The sequence below is a fragment of the Salmo salar genome, chromosome 11 (genome assembly GCF_965601325.2).
Source record: "Salmo salar chromosome 11, fSalSal1, whole genome shotgun sequence".
Taxonomy (NCBI): domain Eukaryota; kingdom Metazoa; phylum Chordata; class Actinopteri; order Salmoniformes; family Salmonidae; genus Salmo; species Salmo salar.
In genome coordinates, this window is record NC_138301.1 from 11,445,641 (window position 1) to 11,464,565 (window position 18,925).

General features: G+C 42.3%; 3 protein-coding genes across 5 annotated transcripts in view; 1 reads left to right on the forward strand and 2 right to left on the reverse strand.

The window, feature by feature from the left end:
• The first annotated feature begins 2,966 nt into the window (after nt 1-2,966).
• On the forward strand, nt 2,967-6,432 carry tk2 (thymidine kinase 2). 2 transcript variants are annotated; one of them, XM_014126488.3, is made up of 10 exons: nt 2,967-3,045; nt 3,724-3,825; nt 3,930-4,004; nt 4,122-4,175; nt 4,258-4,347; nt 4,516-4,589; nt 4,689-4,777; nt 4,871-4,950; nt 5,073-5,153; nt 5,941-6,432. In XM_014126488.3, the coding sequence occupies exons 2-10, from the start codon at nt 3,766-3,768 to the stop codon at nt 6,025-6,027; spliced, it is 690 nt and encodes a 229-aa protein (XP_013981963.1). In that variant the 5' UTR covers nt 2,967-3,045; nt 3,724-3,765; the 3' UTR covers nt 6,028-6,432. The 2 variants fall into 2 exon arrangements, with proteins under 2 accessions (XP_013981963.1, XP_013981961.1); XM_014126486.3 differs by having other exon boundaries at nt 2,975-3,229.
• Nucleotides 6,433-9,299: 2,867 nt separating this feature from the next.
• Nucleotides 9,300-12,132, reverse strand: spat2 (Spermatogenesis-associated protein 2). The gene is given in 2 exon segments (NM_001140371.1): nt 9,300-11,279; nt 11,713-12,132. Coding segments are annotated over 2 exon segments (1,683 nt in total). The 5' UTR covers nt 12,052-12,132; the 3' UTR covers nt 9,300-9,935.
• Nucleotides 12,133-13,445: 1,313 nt separating this feature from the next.
• Nucleotides 13,446-18,925, reverse strand: part of LOC106561986 (protein BEAN1) — a 57,294-nt gene continuing 51,814 nt past the window's right edge. For both annotated transcript variants that reach the window (XM_014126492.3, XM_014126494.3), the window contains exon 6: nt 13,446-16,716. In XM_014126492.3, coding sequence (XP_013981967.1) covers nt 16,317-16,716 — 400 coding nt within the window. In that variant the 3' untranslated portion in view covers nt 13,446-16,316. The remainder of the gene's footprint in view (nt 16,717-18,925) is intronic.

Here is an 18,925-nt window from a genome sequence, read left to right on the forward strand (position 1 = left end):
TCTGACATTGTTTCAAAAATTATACAGGCCTAGGTTTCAAAGGTGTATTTATTTTTATACATGATAATTGTGTTGTTGCATTGATTAGGCTATACAAACAAATGGGCAATCTGCAGTTGATACATCAATTTCGGGGATTTAGAAATGAATGATATATGTACTCATATATGAATGCCTCATGAGCTTAGTTCTACTGCCGTACCCCATCAGAACCCAAAATATAAGCTTGTTTTACTCCAATAATTGTAAACAAATTAAGTGTAAACAAACACTATATAGCCTCGAAACATGGTTAAAACTGCAATGTTGATATCATTGATGGTCAGTCCTTGCATACATAGCTCTGTCTATGAATTTCAGAGTGGTTACATTTCTCCAGCCCCATATCCTTCAGGTTTTTACCAAAATGGGCCAGGGCCAAGCTTTGTTATTGTTTCAAATGCTGATTGCCCCTTTAAACCTACACATACACTACAGTTCAGAAGTTTGGGGTCACTTAAAAATGTCCTTGTTTTTGAAAGAAAAGCACATTTTTTGTCCATTAAAATAACATCAAATTGATCAGAAATACAGTGTAGACATTGTTAATGTTGTAAATGACTATTGTAGCTGGAAACAGCTGATTTTTAATGGAATATCTACATAGACATACAGAGGCCCATTATCAGCAACCATCACTCCTGTGTTCCAATGGCACGTTGTGTTAGTTTATCATTTGAAAAGGCTAATTGCTCATTAGAAAACCCTTTTGCAATTATGTTAGCACAGCTGAAAACTGTTGTCCTGATTAAAGAATAATAAAACTGGCCTTCTTTAGACTAGTTGAGTATCTGGAGCATCAGCATTTGTGGGTTCGATTACAGGCTCAAAATGGCCAGAAACAAATAACTTTCTTCTGAAACTCGTCAGTCTATTCTTGTTCTGAGAAATGAAGGCTATTCCATGCGAGAAATTTCCAAGAAACTGAAGATGTGTACTACTTCCTTCACAGAACAGTGCAAACAGGCTCTAACCAGAGTAGAAAGAGGAGTGGGAGGCCCCGGTGCACAAAAAAAGATTAAGATGGGTGAAAGAACACAGACACTGGACAGAGGAACTCTGAGAGTGAGCATGTGAAGAGACAATTGTGGTGTCTTCACTTCACAGTGCCAGTTGCTGCTGTTCTTGGTTGATTGAATGTGACCCTCTTGAAAAGCATGCAACCATCCACACACCACAGGCCTGTTGCTACGAAACCCACTATCTGGATAGGGAAAATATACAAGACTTAGTGTTAATATCAGATATAGGCTACAAGATAGAATTATAGCTGACATTTTTGTAATAGTTCATTCATTCGTTGTACTGGGTGCCAAATGTGAGATTACAGTATATATTCATGTTAGTGGAAATGTTCATAAGGATTGTAATGCCTTCGGGCAGTTCCTTATTGACAGGATGGTGTGTAAGATGAGGCTTCACCCAGAAACCCAGTTCTATAAGGCCCCCAAATTAGAAGGTCAACAAGGAATACATGTGTTTTTATCTCACCCCTCCAGCCAGGGTCCCTGTCACCGTGTAAGTCGACACTGCTATCAGACTCAGGATAAGTATGAAGACTGCTGCGAACAATGAGTTGAACAAATCCTGAAGAAGAAAAGACAATGGAAGTTAGTCAGAAAGCTTGACTGCCTGTCATTTTCACAGCAGTTAATCAATGTAAAAGACCTACAACAATGTACTGTAATTGAATAGGTTCCTTACAACGAGAGGCCAGAAGAACAGAGTCAGCTTCTTGTTCAACTTCAGTGTGTACAGCAGAAGCAGGGAGAATGTGATCACAAACTCCATGCATGTAGCTGCAATGTATTTGGGCCTGGATGCTACAGCAAAACACACAAATGCTACAAACATAGTCCCCTGAAACAGAGAGCATTGGCAATTAGGAAATTATAGGAAATGCTAATTGATTGTTTCCATTCAAAGATATTTAAGAATAGTCTAATCCTACAAATTGAAATGGTTGTTTCACACCAAAAGCTGTGAACATGATGGTCGTTTTCATTGATTAAAATGTAATGTCCACTAGAGGGCATGCAATATCTTGTTTAACGTCACCATCAACTACAAGGTTTAACATTTGTACAGTTCACAGGAACTACAGCTCTGGCATTCACTTCTACTTCTGCTTTCTCATAGACAACATATTTAGGAAATAATGTAAATCAATATAATCTCTCTGTAAGAGTAAGCAATTGTAATATCCTGTAACAATACTGTGCAATACATTGTTGCTGTTTTTTTTTAAAATCAAGTTTACGCCAGATATATGGCTTTATCTGTGGTGATAAGTCTTTCCAAAACCCAGTGGTTTATCAAAGTATGAAAAATGTCTCACCATTTCTGCTAATTTAAGAACACCCCTCAAGGATCTGAGAAAAGCAGTATCAACCTCCATGGGTAATGAAGGGATGTTACTGGTTGTTTTGGAACAGTCGCCTGTCCTGTTAAGTTTCAAAAGAACCAGCTCAGAGTCTGTGTTTCCTGAACAAGCAATTTCCTTTCAGTTGCAGGAAATGACAGTCCGTTGCAGTGTTTTAACACCCATCACTGCTAAACACACTAGGCCTTATCATACTGCTTGCATGCCACTAAACAAACTAACCATTATCTAAAAATGTCAATCAATCTCTATAGAATATTACAATCAGAAAATATTTGATTGACTTTCTCATATAGGCCTACAGACATAGAGGGGTAAAAACGTTATGAGCAGCCCTATATATTTTAATGATCCTCATCTTTGCTGTACTGACAGTCAGGCATAAATAACGGTAACAGTAGTTACCTATACACGAGTCCCTCACTGAAAGAGGATCAGTTTCTATCTTTTTTTGCCCTCAATGGTGATGGCAGTTGGTGGAGGGAATGCAGGTCTCAGAACAAATAAAGCGCTTCAACCAATAGAAAAAAAACTACATCTCCATATCATGAACCAGGAAGAGGTTATTTGACACACGGAACTGGAGTGCCAATTCACGGTCGAGCGCTGTGTGTTTACGATAAGTATGCGAGATTTCCTTTACATCTATTTGTATTAACAATTTGTGGAGATCTGCTACACGGCTATATTCTCACACTGCTGTGATGTCAGCGCGATTTGTGGCTATTCCCTGCAAAGTCTTTGGTGATACGCGCGGTGAGCTCTGCCAGACGAGAGGCCATAGCAACAATACACAGCACGTCTCAAGTAGGTGCCCTTGCACAAGGTTGATTTATTCGCTGGTCTGAAACATTGTTTCGGGCACAGAGTGAAACAATGAAACACCCTGTAGACTAATGTTACAATGTCATGTTACAAATGATGTGAGTTACAATGTTGCATCAGAACAACAGAATATATCAACAACATAGGCCTGCTCATACTGTTACAATTTGAATGGCCAATTTTCTAATATAATGTGACAGACAATGTTTAGAAACAATACACTTTTATATTTTGAGCTCACTATAGCTACCACCAATAAATTCTGTAAAGAATTTAAATTTGATGCAAATGTAAAATAAATGCTAATTAGACATGGCCATTCCTGTCAGACTCATCCATGAGCACTGCTATTATCTACCACTACTCTCAGTGAGGCTACTTGCTCATCAATTTTCTCTAACCAAACCAGGGCAGAAATCTATCGCCCTGCTTACATCACCCATATTAACATCCTTATCTGTTTGGCTTAACCATAGGTACTGACTTAAGCTGAAACCAAGAAGTCAGGATATCTCACAATGCAGTCTTACTCCTCCCAAGGAAAGCTGGTGCGGAATGGGGAGAAGAATAAGTTAGTGGTATGTACTTGGTACACTGTCATTTTTAAATCCTTGAAACTAAGACATTTGAAGCCTATATACCTGAGGGTGAAGTCAACACGTATCTTTTTATTTTTCTTTAGATCTGTATAGAGGGGAATATTGCTAGTGGGAAGACAACATGCCTAGAGTATTTCAGCAAAACCAGTAACATTGAGGTAAAAAAACAAACATTCAACAAGCCTGTTCAACATTTTGCATTCCTTCATTTTCCTTTCATCCTTGTGCTGCACTGTGTGTAAAATGAAATCACAATTTTAGTTATGAATTCTCAGGTGCTGACTGAGCCAGTTTCCAAATGGAGGAATGTTCGAGGTCACAACCCCCTGGTACGTGACCATTCTATACAAGATGGTTCATTTTGATAATGACATATTGTATGCTGATGTTAGATCTACTCCCATCCTGCAGGGGTTAATGTACCAGGACCCTACTCGATGGGGCATCACTCTACAGACCTATATTCAGCTAACCATGCTGGACCAACACCTCTCAACAACAGTAGGTACTCTAAAACATTGCACAGAACAGTTTGCACTGATATCCTACTGGTTCACTACAGTTGCATGTGTTCTATCAATAGTACAGATTTCTCTTTCACCAAGTACAACGACTTGTATTTTACATTGCATAATTAACATGGTCTGTTTTGTGTTTTGTTGATTCCAGTCAGCCCCAATTAGAATGATGGAAAGGTCCATCTACGGTGCCAAGTACATCTTTGTGGAAAATCTTTACAGAAGGTAATACACATGGTATATTTCACACCACTTTATAGCTGGTTTTCATTTGTGCCCAATCTAGTTCATTTTATGTACTTCACAATATTTTGCTCTCTGCAGTGGGAAGATGCCCGAGGTGGACTTTGCTGTTCTTAGTGAGTGGTTTGAGTGGATCACACAGAACATTGCCATTCCTGTGGATCTTATCGGTAAGCTGTGCAGAAACACAAGCTTTCAACTTCATTCTGATGATGTTGGGTCCTTGGTAGAACCTTGTTCACTTAGTTCCTCCTCTGTTTCAGTTTACCTCCAGTCCTCTCCACAGATCTGCCATGAGAGGCTGAAAGAGAGGTGCAGGGAGGAGGAGAAGATCATTCCTTTGGTGAGGGGTAGAAGAATGACAAACTCTCAATGCTGTTCTTGGTCTCACTTCAGAGGAGTTGTAAGACTCGTCTCTTGCCCTACTCTCTCGTCCCACTAGCTTTCTCACTTTTTTTTTTAAAGGAATATTTAGAGGCAATCCATCAGCTGTATGAAGACTGGCTGATAAAGAAGACGTCCTTCAATATTCCTGCTCCAGTCCTTGTGAGTGATCAATCATTTTCAGGCATGCGTTTGGAGGACAGTGGTCAATTAAATGAGGAACATTGTTTATATGTTCTAGTGTCTCCTGTGATAAGCACCAGAGTATTGGTCATCTATGTCAAGGATTCCTTGTTTTTCATTGTTGGGAAATAGTCAATTGTTCAATAGAAAGGCAGGCATGCAGGTAAGTGATTGTTAAACACAGCTCTGTTTTTGTATCACATTACTATAATCTGTAAAGGCAGTTTCACAACATTTAATGATATATACACGGAGTATACAAAACCAGATGAAAGTTCTGATCTCTTATTGATGTCACCTGTTAAATCTACTTCAATCAGTGTAGATGAAGGGGAGGAGACAGGTTAAAGAAGGATTTTTAAGCCTTGAGAATTGAGAGATGGATTGTGTATGTGTGCCATTGAGGGTGAATGGGCAGGACAAAATATTTAAGTGCCTTTGAATGGGGTATGGTAGTAGGTGCAAGGTGCACCTGTTTGTGTCAAGAACTGCAACGCTGCCGGGTTTTTCACGCTCAACAGTTTCCCGTGTGTATCAAGAATGGTCCACCACCCAAAGGACATCCAGCCAACTTGACACAATTGTGGGAAGCATTGGAGTCAACATGGGCCAGCATCCATGTGGAATGCCTTCGACACTTTGAAGACTCCATGCTCCGACGAATTGAGTCTGTTCTGAGGGCAAAGGGGGAGGGGTGCAACTCAATATTAGGAAAGTGTTCATAATGTTTGGTATATTCAGTGTATTTGTATTTCTATATTTTCAGGTCATTTCGGCAGACGATGACCTGCAGAAGATGATCCACCAGTTTGAGGAGAACAGAGAGAAGATTTTATCAGGGAGAAATGTGTGACTGAAGTACAGTGCCTTTGAAAAGTATTCAGACACCTAGACTTTTTCCACATTTTGTTAGGTTACAGCCTTATTCTAAAATTGATTTAAAAAAAATTCCCCTCATCAATCGACTCACAATACCCCATAATGACAAAGCAAAAACGGGTTTTTAGAAATGTTTGCTAATTGAACTTTGTTGAAGCACCGTTGGCTGCGATTACAGCCTTGAGTTTTCTTGGGTATGACGCTACAAGCTTGGCACACCTGTATTTGGGGAGTTCCTCCCATTCTTCTCTGCAGATCCTCTCAAGCTCTGTCATATTGGATGGGAAGTGTTGCTGCACAGCTATTTTCAGGTCTCCAGAGATGTTTGATCGGGTTCAAATCCGGGCTCTGGCTGGGCCACTAAAGGACATTCAAAGACTTGTCCCTGAAGCCACTCCTGTGTTGTCTTGGCTGTGTGCTTAGGGCCGTTGTCCTGTTGGAAGGCGAACCTTCACTCCGGTCTGAGGTCCTGAGCGCTCTGAAGCAGGTTTTCATGAAGGATCTCTCTGTACATTGCTTCGTTCATCTTTCCCTCGATCCTGACTAGTCTCCCAATCCCTGCCTCTAAAAAACATCCCCACAGCATAATTCTGCCACCACCATGCTTCACCGTAGGAATGGTGCCAGGTTTCCTCCAGACGTGACGTTTGGCATTCAGGCCAAAGAGTTCAACCTTGGTTTCATCAGACCAGAAACTCTTGTTTATCATGGTCTGAGAGTCTTTAGGTGCTTTTTGGCAAACTCCAAGTGGGCTGTCATGTGCTTTTTACTGAAGAGTGGCTTCCGTCTCGTCACTCTACCATAAAGGACTGATTGGTGGAGTGCTGCAGAGATGGCAGAACCTTCCAGAAGGACAACCATCTCCACAGAAGGAATCTAGAGCTCTGTCAGAGCAACGACCGGATTCTTGATCACCTCTCAGACCAAGACCCTTCTCCCCCGATTGCTCAGTTTGGCTGGGCGGCCAGCTCTAGGAAGAGTCTTTGTGGTTCCAAACTTCTTCCATTTAAGAATGATGTAGGCCACTGTGTTCTTGGGGACCTTCAATGCTGCAGAAATGTTTTGGTACCCTTCCCCAGTTCTGTGCCTCGACACAATCCTGTCTCGGAGCTCTACGGACAATTCCTTCGACCTCATGGCTTGGTTTTTGCTCAGATATGCACTGTCAACTGTGGGACCTTACAGTGCCTTGCAAAAGTATTCATCCCCCTTGGCATTCTTTGAATTTTGTTGCATTACAACATGTAATTTAAATTCATTTTATTTGGATTTCATGTAATTGAATTACATAAAATAGTCCAAATTGGTGAAGTGAAATGAAAAAAATTACTTGCTTCAAAACATTATTCACCCTTTTTGCTATGAAGTCCCTAAATAAGATCTGATGCAATCAATTACCTTCAGAAGTCACATAATTAGTTAAAGTCCACCTGTGTACAATCTAAGTGTCACATGGTCTCAGTATATATACACCTGTTCTGAAAGAGTCCCAGAGTCTGCAACACCACTAAGCAAGTGGCACCATGAGAATAAGAGCACCTCCTCCCAGCTGCCCACTGCACTGAGGATAGGAAACACTGTCACCACCGATAAATCTATGATAATCGATCATTTCAATAAGCATTTTTCTACGGCTGGCCATGCTTTCCACCTGGCTACCACTACCCCGGCCAACACCTCAGCACCCCATGCAGCATCTTGTCCAAACCCCCCCACACTTCTCCTTCACCCAAATCCAAGCAGTTGATGTTCTAAAAGAGCTGCAAAAGCTGGATCCCTACAAATCAGCTGGGCTAGACAATCTGGACCCTCTCTTTCTAAAATTATCCGCCAAAATTGTTGCAACCCCTATTACTAGCCTGTTCAACCTCTCTTTCGTATCGTCTGAGATCTCCAAAGATTGGAACGCTGCCGCGGTCAATCCCCCTCTTCAAAGGGGGAGACCCCTTAGACCCAAACTGTTATAGACCTATATCCATCCTGCCCTGCCTTTTTTTAAATCTTCGAAAGCCAAGTTAACAAACAGATCACCGACCATTTTGAATTCCATCGTACTTTCTCCTCTATGCAATCTGGTTTCCGAGCTGGTCATGGGTGCACCTCAGCCACGCTCAAGGTCCTAAACGATATCATAACCGCCATCGATAAAAGACAGTACTGTGCAGCCGTCTTCATTGACCTGGCCAAGGCTTTCGACTCTGTCAATCATCGCATTCTTATCTGCAGACTCAATAGCCTTGGCTTCTCAAATGACTGCCTCGCCTGGTTCACCAACTACTTCTCAGACAGAGTTCAGTGTGTCAAATTGGAGGGCCTGTTGTCCGGACCTCTGGCAGCTCTATCGGGGTGCCACAGGGTTCAGTTCTCTGGATGACTCTTTTCTCTGTATATATCAATGATGTTGCTCTTGCTGCTGGTGATTCTCTGATCCACCTCTACGCAGACGACACCATTCTGTATACATCTGGACCTTTGGACACTGCTAACAAACCTCCAAACGAGCTTCAACGCCATACAACACTCCTTCTGTGGCCTCCAACTGCTTTTAAATGCTAGTAAAACTAAGTGCTCTTCAACCGATTGCTGCCCGCACCCTCCCACCCGACTAGCATCACTACTCTGGACGGTTCTGACTTAGAATATGTGGACAACTACAAATACCTAGGTGTCTGGTTAGACTGTAAACTCTCCTTCCAGACTCACTTTAAGCATCTCCAATCCAAAAGTAAATCTAGATCGGCTTCCTATTTCGCAACAAAGCCTCTTTCACTCATGCCGCCAAACATACCCTCGTAAAACTGACTATCCTGCCGATCCTTGACTTCACTGACCATGACGGATTATCTCTATACGGGAACATGATGCATTGTTGGTTTCTTAATGTTGGTCACGTGGTGTCAGCCCTAAAATAATACCTCCATTTTACAACTGCTGGGTCATAGCGGTATCACCTCTGTAATGCAAAGCATATATTTTAGAGGGCTGCTGACTAACATAGCTATGTGTTTTGTTCTTATTTTATTTACTGCTAATATATAGAGGAACATGTCAGGATGGAATTGCACTTAGTTGTGAACAGGACCAACAGTTATTGTGCTAAATCTTGTACTCTTTCGCTGAGATTGTTTTAATAAATGCTTAAAAGGGATTTTGTATAATAACATATGTTAATGTATGCTATATTGCCGATTAAAGTTAGTGTAACAGTCTATTTTGTATGATCCATTTGAACTTCTGAAGACCACGAAAGTTTTCACATTTTTTATTTTTGTTAAAAAAGTCATAACATTCTGAATACAATTGGATGTACATTTTCATAAACATTACAAAGCATTCAGTAGTCCCAATGACAATGAGCAAGGAAAGTAAGTGCAGGATTGGCATAGAATTAATTTCAGTAAGGCACTGTCACTGTAAAAAGGACACAGTGGAAATATTACCTCCACCTCATAAATTAGGTCAAGCATAATTAACATTGTATTAAAAGTCTATCTCCTGAGAAAGAGTACAAAGCAAAGACCAGAAAATACTGAAGAGGAATTCAATTCAAGGAAGTAATTATTTCTGTCACCTTCATACATTGAATCCACAGGAGGTTGGTTGCAACTTAATTGGGGAGGACGGGCTCGTGGTAATGGCTGGAGCAGAAAGAGTGGAATGGTATCAAATACATCAAACATGGTTTGATGCCATTCCATTTGCTCCGTTACAGCCATTATTATGAGCCGTTCTCCCATCAGCAGCGTCCACTGATTGAATCGCCCCAGACCAAAACAACAGTGGCAAGTAATGTTTTAGACCTGAACAGGCATGTCAATCAATTTCTCTCTGTGTGTTCTGATGGTCCAGGAGCACCAGCATTCAATCATGACCTTACTTCCTCTAAGGCTCGTCCACCATGACATATGTCTGAAGCAGCTCGTCCTCTGAGGGCTGAGGGATGGGGCCCTCCATGTCCTGGTGCTGAGGGCCTGCGGAGGGCTGGTGGTCAGCAGCAGTAGGGTCCAGCACTGGGGGGTCCAGGTGGTTGGTTGGGACATAGATGGAGTGAGGTGGCTCTTTGATGGTGTCCCTACCAGGAATGTGTTTGTGGGGACTGTCTGCTAGTTCACAGCTGCTACAGCCTGGGATGTTACAGACCGGCACCAGAGAGGGATGGCACATTAGAGGCTGGCTCTGGTACCCTGCAGAATCCTGGTGAGGGGACCCATCATGGCAACTGGCATGCGGCAGTGCTGTCTCTTCTACAGGGTATTTCAGGTTCTCCTCCACCTTATGCTCATGGACATGCAGTTGGCCAATCCTCTCAGCCAGCTTGCTCAGCTCGTCTGCATCATCTGCCTCCTGACCCTCTCTGGTCACTTCTACCTGTGGAGGAGTTGGTCCATGGATCGTGGCAGTAGTCTTGTAGGCCTTATCTTCTGGAGGCTGGAGTTTTGGGACTGCTTCTGTAAGATGGGGTTTTGGTGCTGCTGTGGTGTGAAAGGAGATGAACTGGAGACCACTTACATCACTGCCAGCTAAATTGGCTGGACTGCTACCTTCCTCAGGTGTGTTCTCTTTGATAAGTCGCCTCCGCACTACAGGAGGTCCACCCAGTGGCTTACTGAATATTGGCTTCTGCCTTATGGCAAGGTCTGGGTAATTCTGCTGCATCTCCAGGATAGACCTGTCATCGTTCAAGAATGCCCTGGGTGGTCTGATTCCTGGAGAGTGTGTCGTCTCAATGGACTGAACCTCCAGGTTGAGGGTTATCTGTCCATCATCCTGTTGCCGGCCTGGTGTGCTAGCAGTGACCCGGTTCTCCTCAGTTAAGTCTGGCTCATCTGTCTCCACCGGTCCTGGGTCTACCAGGGAACAACCATTAGATAGACCCTTATCTTCATTCGCCTCTTGTTTTTGCATTTGTAAGGGCTCTGTTTCAGTGTCCTTTGCTGTCTCCTCGGCAGCCCTCTGGGTGTTATGTAGTGGTGCAGCTCTCCTCTGTAGAATCTCCAGACACTCAGGCTGTGACTGCTGACCCATGAGCTCCAACAGGTACTCACACTCTGTTCGGGCCAGGAAAAGCTCAAAACCCATCTTCATGGATGTTTCAGGGTCTGCGTTGTCTGTGAGTCGGTACTCTGTGTCAGTCTCCAGATGATACCCTATTGTTTCAAGGATACTTTTCGTGGCACTCTTTGTCAGGACCGGCTGGATGCAGTAGACAAAGGGGCCAGTGAAAGTCTGAGTGGGGGAGAAGTTTTAATTATCACAACAACAACTTAATGAAACTTAAGAAAATGATCACTACAGTATAGAGAACATCTGTACTTTTAATCCTCTCCCGTTTCAAATCATGCTTCACTTTTTGACATTTCACAAGCCTGGCAAATAATTTAGCCTATACAGTTTACTTTCACTTCCTGATATGACAGCTTCACATTTGAATATGTGGCATCTGATTAGAGATGGCGATTCAATGTAAAACCATAGTCATATATTATCCCTCTATTTCTTACTCTGATAATAATGTGTACATGTGCATTAGGCTATCCTAGCCTGAGTCTAGACAACTCCTCCGCACCCCATTTGCTTGGGTGCATTGCGCAAGATAAAAGCAGCCTAGGACTAATTGTCGAAATCGAACTATGAATACCATGCCAATTATATTTTTTACCTTGAGCATCTTGATTTCCTTCTTCCATGGGTAAAGAAACAGATTTACACAGAACATCTCCAACACCTCTGTGGCTTTGATGAGCGTACTGAAGAATGTCTGACAATCTTTAAAGCCGGATTTTACGCATTCGGATGCAGTAAGGTAAAAGTCAAAATTAGAAAATCTTTCTCCGGGGTCTGTCTCTAACAGCAAAAATCGTCTAGCTCCCACGGTAACCTGTTTCTCTTGGCATAGTTGCAGGCCACCCTTACTCCATATCTGATCATAGTAATTTAGGTAATTGTCGAAAGCCTCTTTACGCGCTACAGGCGTTTGGTCACCGACACCATCCTTCATGTTTTTTTGTTGTTGAAAAATACTGTTCAGTTAGGCTACACGCTTCTTATCGGATTTAGAAATGACATAGGAACAAGGAAGTATGACAAGAGTGGAAGTGAAAGAGACGGCACACCATTGCTATTGATCTGACAGGTTAGTCAAGTAGGGAAAAAATGCGGAAGCATGGCTGTTTCGCTACATCTAGGCTACGGTGACATTAGACTTGCCCATGTGTCAATGAAGTTTCTCCTTCAGTATCGGCTTTGTGTTGCATAGCACGACTGACATCTAGAGGACAAAATATAACATAGCCGTTCTAGACTGAAGACATGCTTCTTCCAACAGATGGCGCTACAGGAAAGACAAAAAAAATATTTTGTTCTAGTCATGCCACAAACCTGAGATGACGCTGAAAAGGCTGGAGCGGCTCTTCTCTGCAATGTTAATTAATCAACTTCCAGTGTATCGCTCTCCTCCAGGTTGTTTTTCTGTGCTGCTACAGGTGATAGATGTTACAGTACATGTCCCACCAAAAACAATGAGATAGAGAATGATGATAAACCCTTGAATTATGAATGCATAGCTGCAGTAGCCTGATTTAGAGAATGTTTCAGTTGAATAGTGATCATGTTAAAACAATTTCTCAATGGCATGGTGATTGTTCAGGCATTTAGGTGATTGGACACCTTGGAGACATCGCTGTAAGACACATCTATGAGGTTGTGTCTGACCTATGGTCACCTCTAACTCGCTACAGAGGCCAGAGCAGCTCCAGAGAGCTCTCTTCTGCTTTGTCAGTCACATCAGGAAGGAAAACACAGTTTAAATGATTCCCCTCCTAAGTCAATAAGATCTGGGTGAGTGCAGTATTCACAAAGCCTCATAATGGACGCTGTGGACTTATTATCTCGAGTGCAGTGGCACTAGATGAAATTAGCTTTCTGCTGGCACACCCTAATAGGAGCCTTGCACTGGGCAACGAGGGTAATTAGGAGCAGAGCAACGGCACAGACCATCTGCTCAGTCTGATTTACATTAGCTAGCTAGCCCACCACCCAAACACAACATTCAGAGCAGATCAGAGGGGAATGAATGGCTGTCAACGGACAGGATGTCACAACATATTCCCATGCATTATACATAGCAGGATTCGATTGGTTAAACGTTTAGGGAAACATTTAGCCAATGTAGATAATTGCACTACACTGTTTCTGCACTTTTTGGATGCTATACAAACACTCCTCATCCCCAGCTCCCTCCTCTATTATGCCTATGTTTATTAATAGTAATGGTCCTCCTCCTATTTATGTTACAGCTACTACTCCTAGGTGTAGCCTACATGTAAAACAGAAAGGCGTTTTCAATGCCCATAGTCGCAAAACCAGAACGAACAGTCACACCGACTCAAATCATAGAGGTCAAATGTATTTAATTTCCCCAATATAAGAAATTAATAAAAGCTTTAATACAAAACATGGATATACGTTGATGACTGTGATTATAGGAAACAAGAATCTTTGTCACACAGGACAGTTGTGTACAACAGTGGGACTTACAGGGAAACTATACATTGGAAGTGTACACGTACAGTATTACACATTATTTCACATTTATGTTGGACATGTACCTATTGTGCTACCAAAATGAAGTAAACGACAAAGACAAAAACAGCATGTAAGACCAGAGTGAACCGCATTGCAGTTTTACCTCAACAGGTATTGGACTAGGTCTTCCAACACAGTTACAGTGCATTTCTACTGACTTGTAAAGTTGCATTTCTAGATGACTGAGTGTGTCACGATGCACACAATCTAACACGTTGTCCTATTCACTGCATTGCACTTTTAGATTTCAGTTGATGAAACACAAGACCATCATTATTATTGTATAGCATCGCTAGATTTGCAGCAGCTACATAATAATAAGCATAAATATGCTCGTTGTCAAATTATTAACACATCATTTTCAGCCCAAACATTGCTTTAGTTATAGGGCGTGACATGACAATTCTGACCACAAATAGAATATGTATTAACAAGTGATGAGAACAGCATTTGGTTTTTTAAAAGCCATTTAACAAACGCTCTTCAAAGTCAAATCCATTTGATGATGATTGGCACAAGAATGTAACGCGAGAAAAATAACCCGTTGATCTTGAATCTTTCGACGTTTCTGTCTAGTGCGAAGCATCTGTGCTGTAGTACATCTACATTCTGGTGAATCTCACAACAACTATTTAATAGTAGTCTTTCCACAGTTATACACATTATTGATAAAGCTACTCTAAATAAATACTCATCTCTTTATAACTTTTATCCACAATTCCAGCAATGCAATCATGCGACTAATTCATTTATAAAGTATTCTTTAAGGGTTCATCAGTGAGGATATATATCACTTCACAAGAAGGGATTTGGTAAGATAAATGAGGGAGACAATGAGAAAGAGAGGGGGGCTGGAACACAGATACCCAAGTTCTGGGGCCAAATGCAAAGGTGACAGGGGGTCAATGACTCCACAAATACGGTTTTATACACAAAATATGGACATTATGTCACATTTTCTGCTGAGAGTACTTTTTCTGGGGTTTCAATGATGAACATAGACTTATCTGAATAACTTAACAAAGTAACACAAGCCTTGAAAAATAACAAGCTATTTGGAAAAGGAAAGCTCTTGATTTGTTAATCAGTGTTTCAAGTTACTATGGCTACAATGTTAAGCAGTCTAACAGTCTTAGACTTAGTGCTTGGCAGGCACAGTCATTTTTATACCATTTATACATGGATAACAGACATGTAAAAACAGTTCAACTGAAGACAGTTTATCTGTACAATGAATACTCACAACCAAAAACAAAATACTGAATAATAATTTGGAACCATTAAAAAGATTCCAGCATATTGAAAAATACAATGTGTCTAGACTGAATAATATTTTGTAAAAATGAATTGTTTATTTATCATATCAAAGATGACAGTACTAAAGTATAGTAAATCCCTCATCACAGTAAACTGCGTGCTAATATTATTTGTCCTTCTCACCAATTGTCAAATACCATTGTATCTCTGCTACAAGGTATATTGTACTTTGATGTTAGCTGGCGAATGGGTCGAGCTCATAGTAATTTCGCTCGTGAACACCTAAAAAAGCTCTTCACAAAAAGAGAAGTAGTGAGAGAGAGAGAGAAGAGGAATGTGTGGCGGTGCACGTTTAGAGACTGAAACAGAACAGTTAGGATCTAAATAGGCCTCAGCCCCCAGAGGGGAAACCTAATTATAGAGAATAGACAGTATTTCCAGCTCATATGAACGTGTTTATATCCAGAAACCATATAAAACCATATACCACAAAAATAATTTATTTCAAATAATAGTGCAAAAAAATACCTACACTCTTAGAAAAAAGTGTTCTAAAAGGATTCATCGGCTGTATCCATAGGAGAACCCTGTTTGGTTCTAGGTAGAACCCTTTCGGGTTCCATGTAGAACCTTCTGTGGAAAAGGTTCTACGGGAACAGCCGAAGAACCCTTTTAAGTTCGAGATAGAACCTTTTTTAATAAGAGTGTATAACACTGGGGTATATTTATCAGTTGAAATTACTGGACATTTTACAGACAGTCGGAGTCCTAAAGTCAACTAAATATAAATCAAATATTATTTGCATGTAGAAAATATTAATAAAACCATATGGATATGTGATGGAATGTGAAATTAGGCATTCTTTCTATAGTGTTTTTTTTTTATCAAGAGCGATTCCATTTCAACACAACAAGAACCAACAGTACATACAGAATATCTATCTGAAACCACTTCAGGTTACCGCTAGTGTATTTTGTGTGTGCTAAAAACAGACTTTGATAATGCTTCCTAAATGCGTGAATGCCTCCTAAACTGAGACCATTGTACAGTATGAAGTGAATTCCCTCTGGACAGAAAGACCATACTCCCAGCCCCGGGTAACTAGTAGTAGCCCTGTGCTTTCATGGCAGTGCCCCAGTAGTAAAGGGAGAGAGAGTGAGGAGTGGTGCGGGTAACATCTTGAGAGTCGGGGGACACAGCTTATCCAAGAGGTAGGGGAAGGAAAGGAAGGTGCAGACTGAGTTCAGGTTCAACCCAAAGCTTCCACTTCAGTCCAGAAAGTCCACCTCTTTTGATACTGCCTGTCATGCACAACGGGACACTGGAAGAAGCAGAAGAGAGATTCAGGCTGTCCTACTAAGACTGGGAGGGGGGGTGGCTGTCCGCACGAAGAGCATTGGAGTGGACTAGCCCAGTCGGCTCTACAGGATTCTGTGTGCGACAGCCCGGGCTCTCTGGGGACTATGGCTGTCCTCCGAGGGGTGTTTGAGCAGGTCCATGGGCATCAGAGGGATGGGCTGGTTCTGCCTGCTCACCACCACCTCGTATGGGGGCGCCTCCTCCAGGGGGAACGCTGACTGGGAGATGGAGGATATAGGCTGCTGCCGGAGCTCATGCAGTCCGATTGGGTAGTGGGAGGCGGCGGCGCTGCTGGCGGACACCCAAGAGGCTCCAGCTCCAGCGGACGGCTCCTCCATCTCCAGGCTGGTGTAGGTGGCCTGCTGGTGGCCCCGCTGACAGGGGTCCGTGAGGGAGTACGGAGGGGGGTCATCTGTGGGGACGTATATCTGTGTCGCACCTGGTCCCACACATTCATCATAGCTGAAATAAAGAAGAGTATATCAGGTAAAATAAGTTTGACATTTTAAAATAGGTTTTAAAAGGCCTAAGGATATCTCCAACCTTCAAACAGTGGTAGGTCAAACAATTTAGCCTATGCCGATGGACCTGGATTCTATGTTTGTAGTTAGCAACATGAACACAAATGAAATGTTTAGCATAAGAGAAAATGAATATGACATGACTGCTGTCCTGGCTGTCTGGTGACTAAACATAATAGACATTTGAACGGTGAAACAGGCCTGTTAGAAGTCTGTCTAGCACTTACAGCTACGCTACTAGAGCTGCTGGGCTTTATAGAGGCCCTGTAACACAAAGAGAATAAGCGGAGAGAGAAAGAGAGGCGAAAATGGTGTCAGTCAGGCCGACTGGCTTGAGATACATTTGCCACGGACCATCGTCATATGTGTAAACCACCCGCTAAATCGCTCTCTACCACCCCGGCCGCAGGGGATATCTGGGAATAGAGAAAATACAGCGGGATAATTGAATCGGTGGAATTGTAAACAGTATCACTCTCTCAGAGAGCGGGTGTGGGGAAGCAAGGCAAATGGCACTGTGGCTGTGGATTACTTAAGCCTGTCACCTCCGGGCTGGGCCGGGCGATACACTGAGAGATTTAATGAGGAGAGAAGGCATTGGGAGCCGGAGTAAATGAGATCTTTATTAATGATAGACTGGATGAGAGTTCCACTTCCTCTGCACAGGGCTGGGAAAACAATATTTTCAGTAACAAGTTTAGCTAAACTGAACAGTAGGAACATTCACAATTGCTCTCATATATCAGATGAGTCCAGCTATAAACTGTATTATGTATACACTGAGTGTACAAAACATTAGGAACAACAGCTCTTGCCATGATATAGACTGACCAGGTGAATCTAGGTGAAAACTATGATCCCTTATTGATGTCACCTGTTAAATCTACTTCAATCAGTGTAGATGAAGGGGAGGACAGGTTAAAGAAGGATTTTTAAGCTGTGAGACAATTGAGACATGGATTGTGTATGTGTGCCATTCAGAGAGTGAATGGGCAAGACAAAAGATTTAAGTGCCTTTGAACGGGGTATGGTAGTAGGTGCCAGGTGCACCGGTTTGAGTGTGTCAAGAACTGCAATGCTGCTGGGTTTTTAATAGTCAACAGTTTCCCGTGTGTATCAAGAATGGTCCACCACCCAAAGGACATACAGCCAACTTGACACAACTGTCAGAAGCATTGGACTCAACATGGGCCAGCATCCCTGTGGAACACTTTCGACACCTTATAGAGTCCATGCCCAGACAAATTGAGGCTGTTCTGAGGGCAAAAGGGGGTGCAACTCAATATTAGGAAGCTGTTCCTAATGTTTTGTACACTCAGTGTATATTTTCTGCCATCACATTACCCCATTCTGTTCTAAACATTATTCTGGAGGGTTTCAAATGGGTTTGAGGTAAATGAAAGTATGTGAGCTACTCTCATACAGTCAGGTATCTGCTCCTCATAGAGACTCATACAGTCAGGTATCTGCTCCTCAGAGAGACTCATACAGTCAGGTATCTGCTCCTCAGAGAGACTCATACAGAGTCATGTATCTGCTCCTCATAGAGACTCATACAGTCAGGTATCTGCTCCTCAGAGAGACTCATACAGTCAGGTATCTGCTCCTCTTAGAGACTCATACAGTCAGGTATCTGCTCCTCAGAGAGACTCATACAGTCAGGTATCTGCTCCTCTTAGAGACTCATACAGTCAGGTATCTGCTCCTCATAGAGACTCATACAGTCAGGTATCTGCTCCTCAGAGAGACTCATACAGTCAGGTATTTGCTCCTCAGAGAGACTCATACAGTCAGGTATCTGCTCCTCAGAGAGACTCATACAGTCAGGTATCTGCTCCTCAGAGAGACTCATACAGTCAGGTATCTGCTCCTCTTAGAGACTCATACAGTCAGGTATCTGCTCCTCAGAGAGACTCATACAGTCAGGTATCTGCTCCTCATAGAGACTCATATAGTCAGGTATCTGCTCCTCAGAGAGACTCATACAGTCAGGTATCTGCTCCTCTTAGAGACTCATACAGTCAGGTATCTGCTCCTCAGAGAGACTCATACAGTCAGGTATCTGCTCCTCATAGAGACTCATATAGTCAGGTATCTGCTCCTCAGAGAGACTCATACAGAGTCAGGTATCTGCTCCTCATAGAGGCTCA

Bases quoted from the DNA above. Each gene is read 5' to 3' on its own strand.
- tk2 (XM_014126488.3), top strand. From the start codon at position 3,766: ATGCAGTCTTACTCCTCCCAAGGAAAGCTGGTGCGGAATGGGGAGAAG. The intron at 3,826-3,929 runs GTATGTACTTGG...ATTTTTCTTTAG, and splicing joins GGGAGAAGAATAAGTTAGTG to ATCTGTATAGAGGGGAATAT. The intron at 4,951-5,072 runs GTGAGGGGTAGA...TTTTTTTTAAAG, and splicing joins AGGAGAAGATCATTCCTTTG to GAATATTTAGAGGCAATCCA.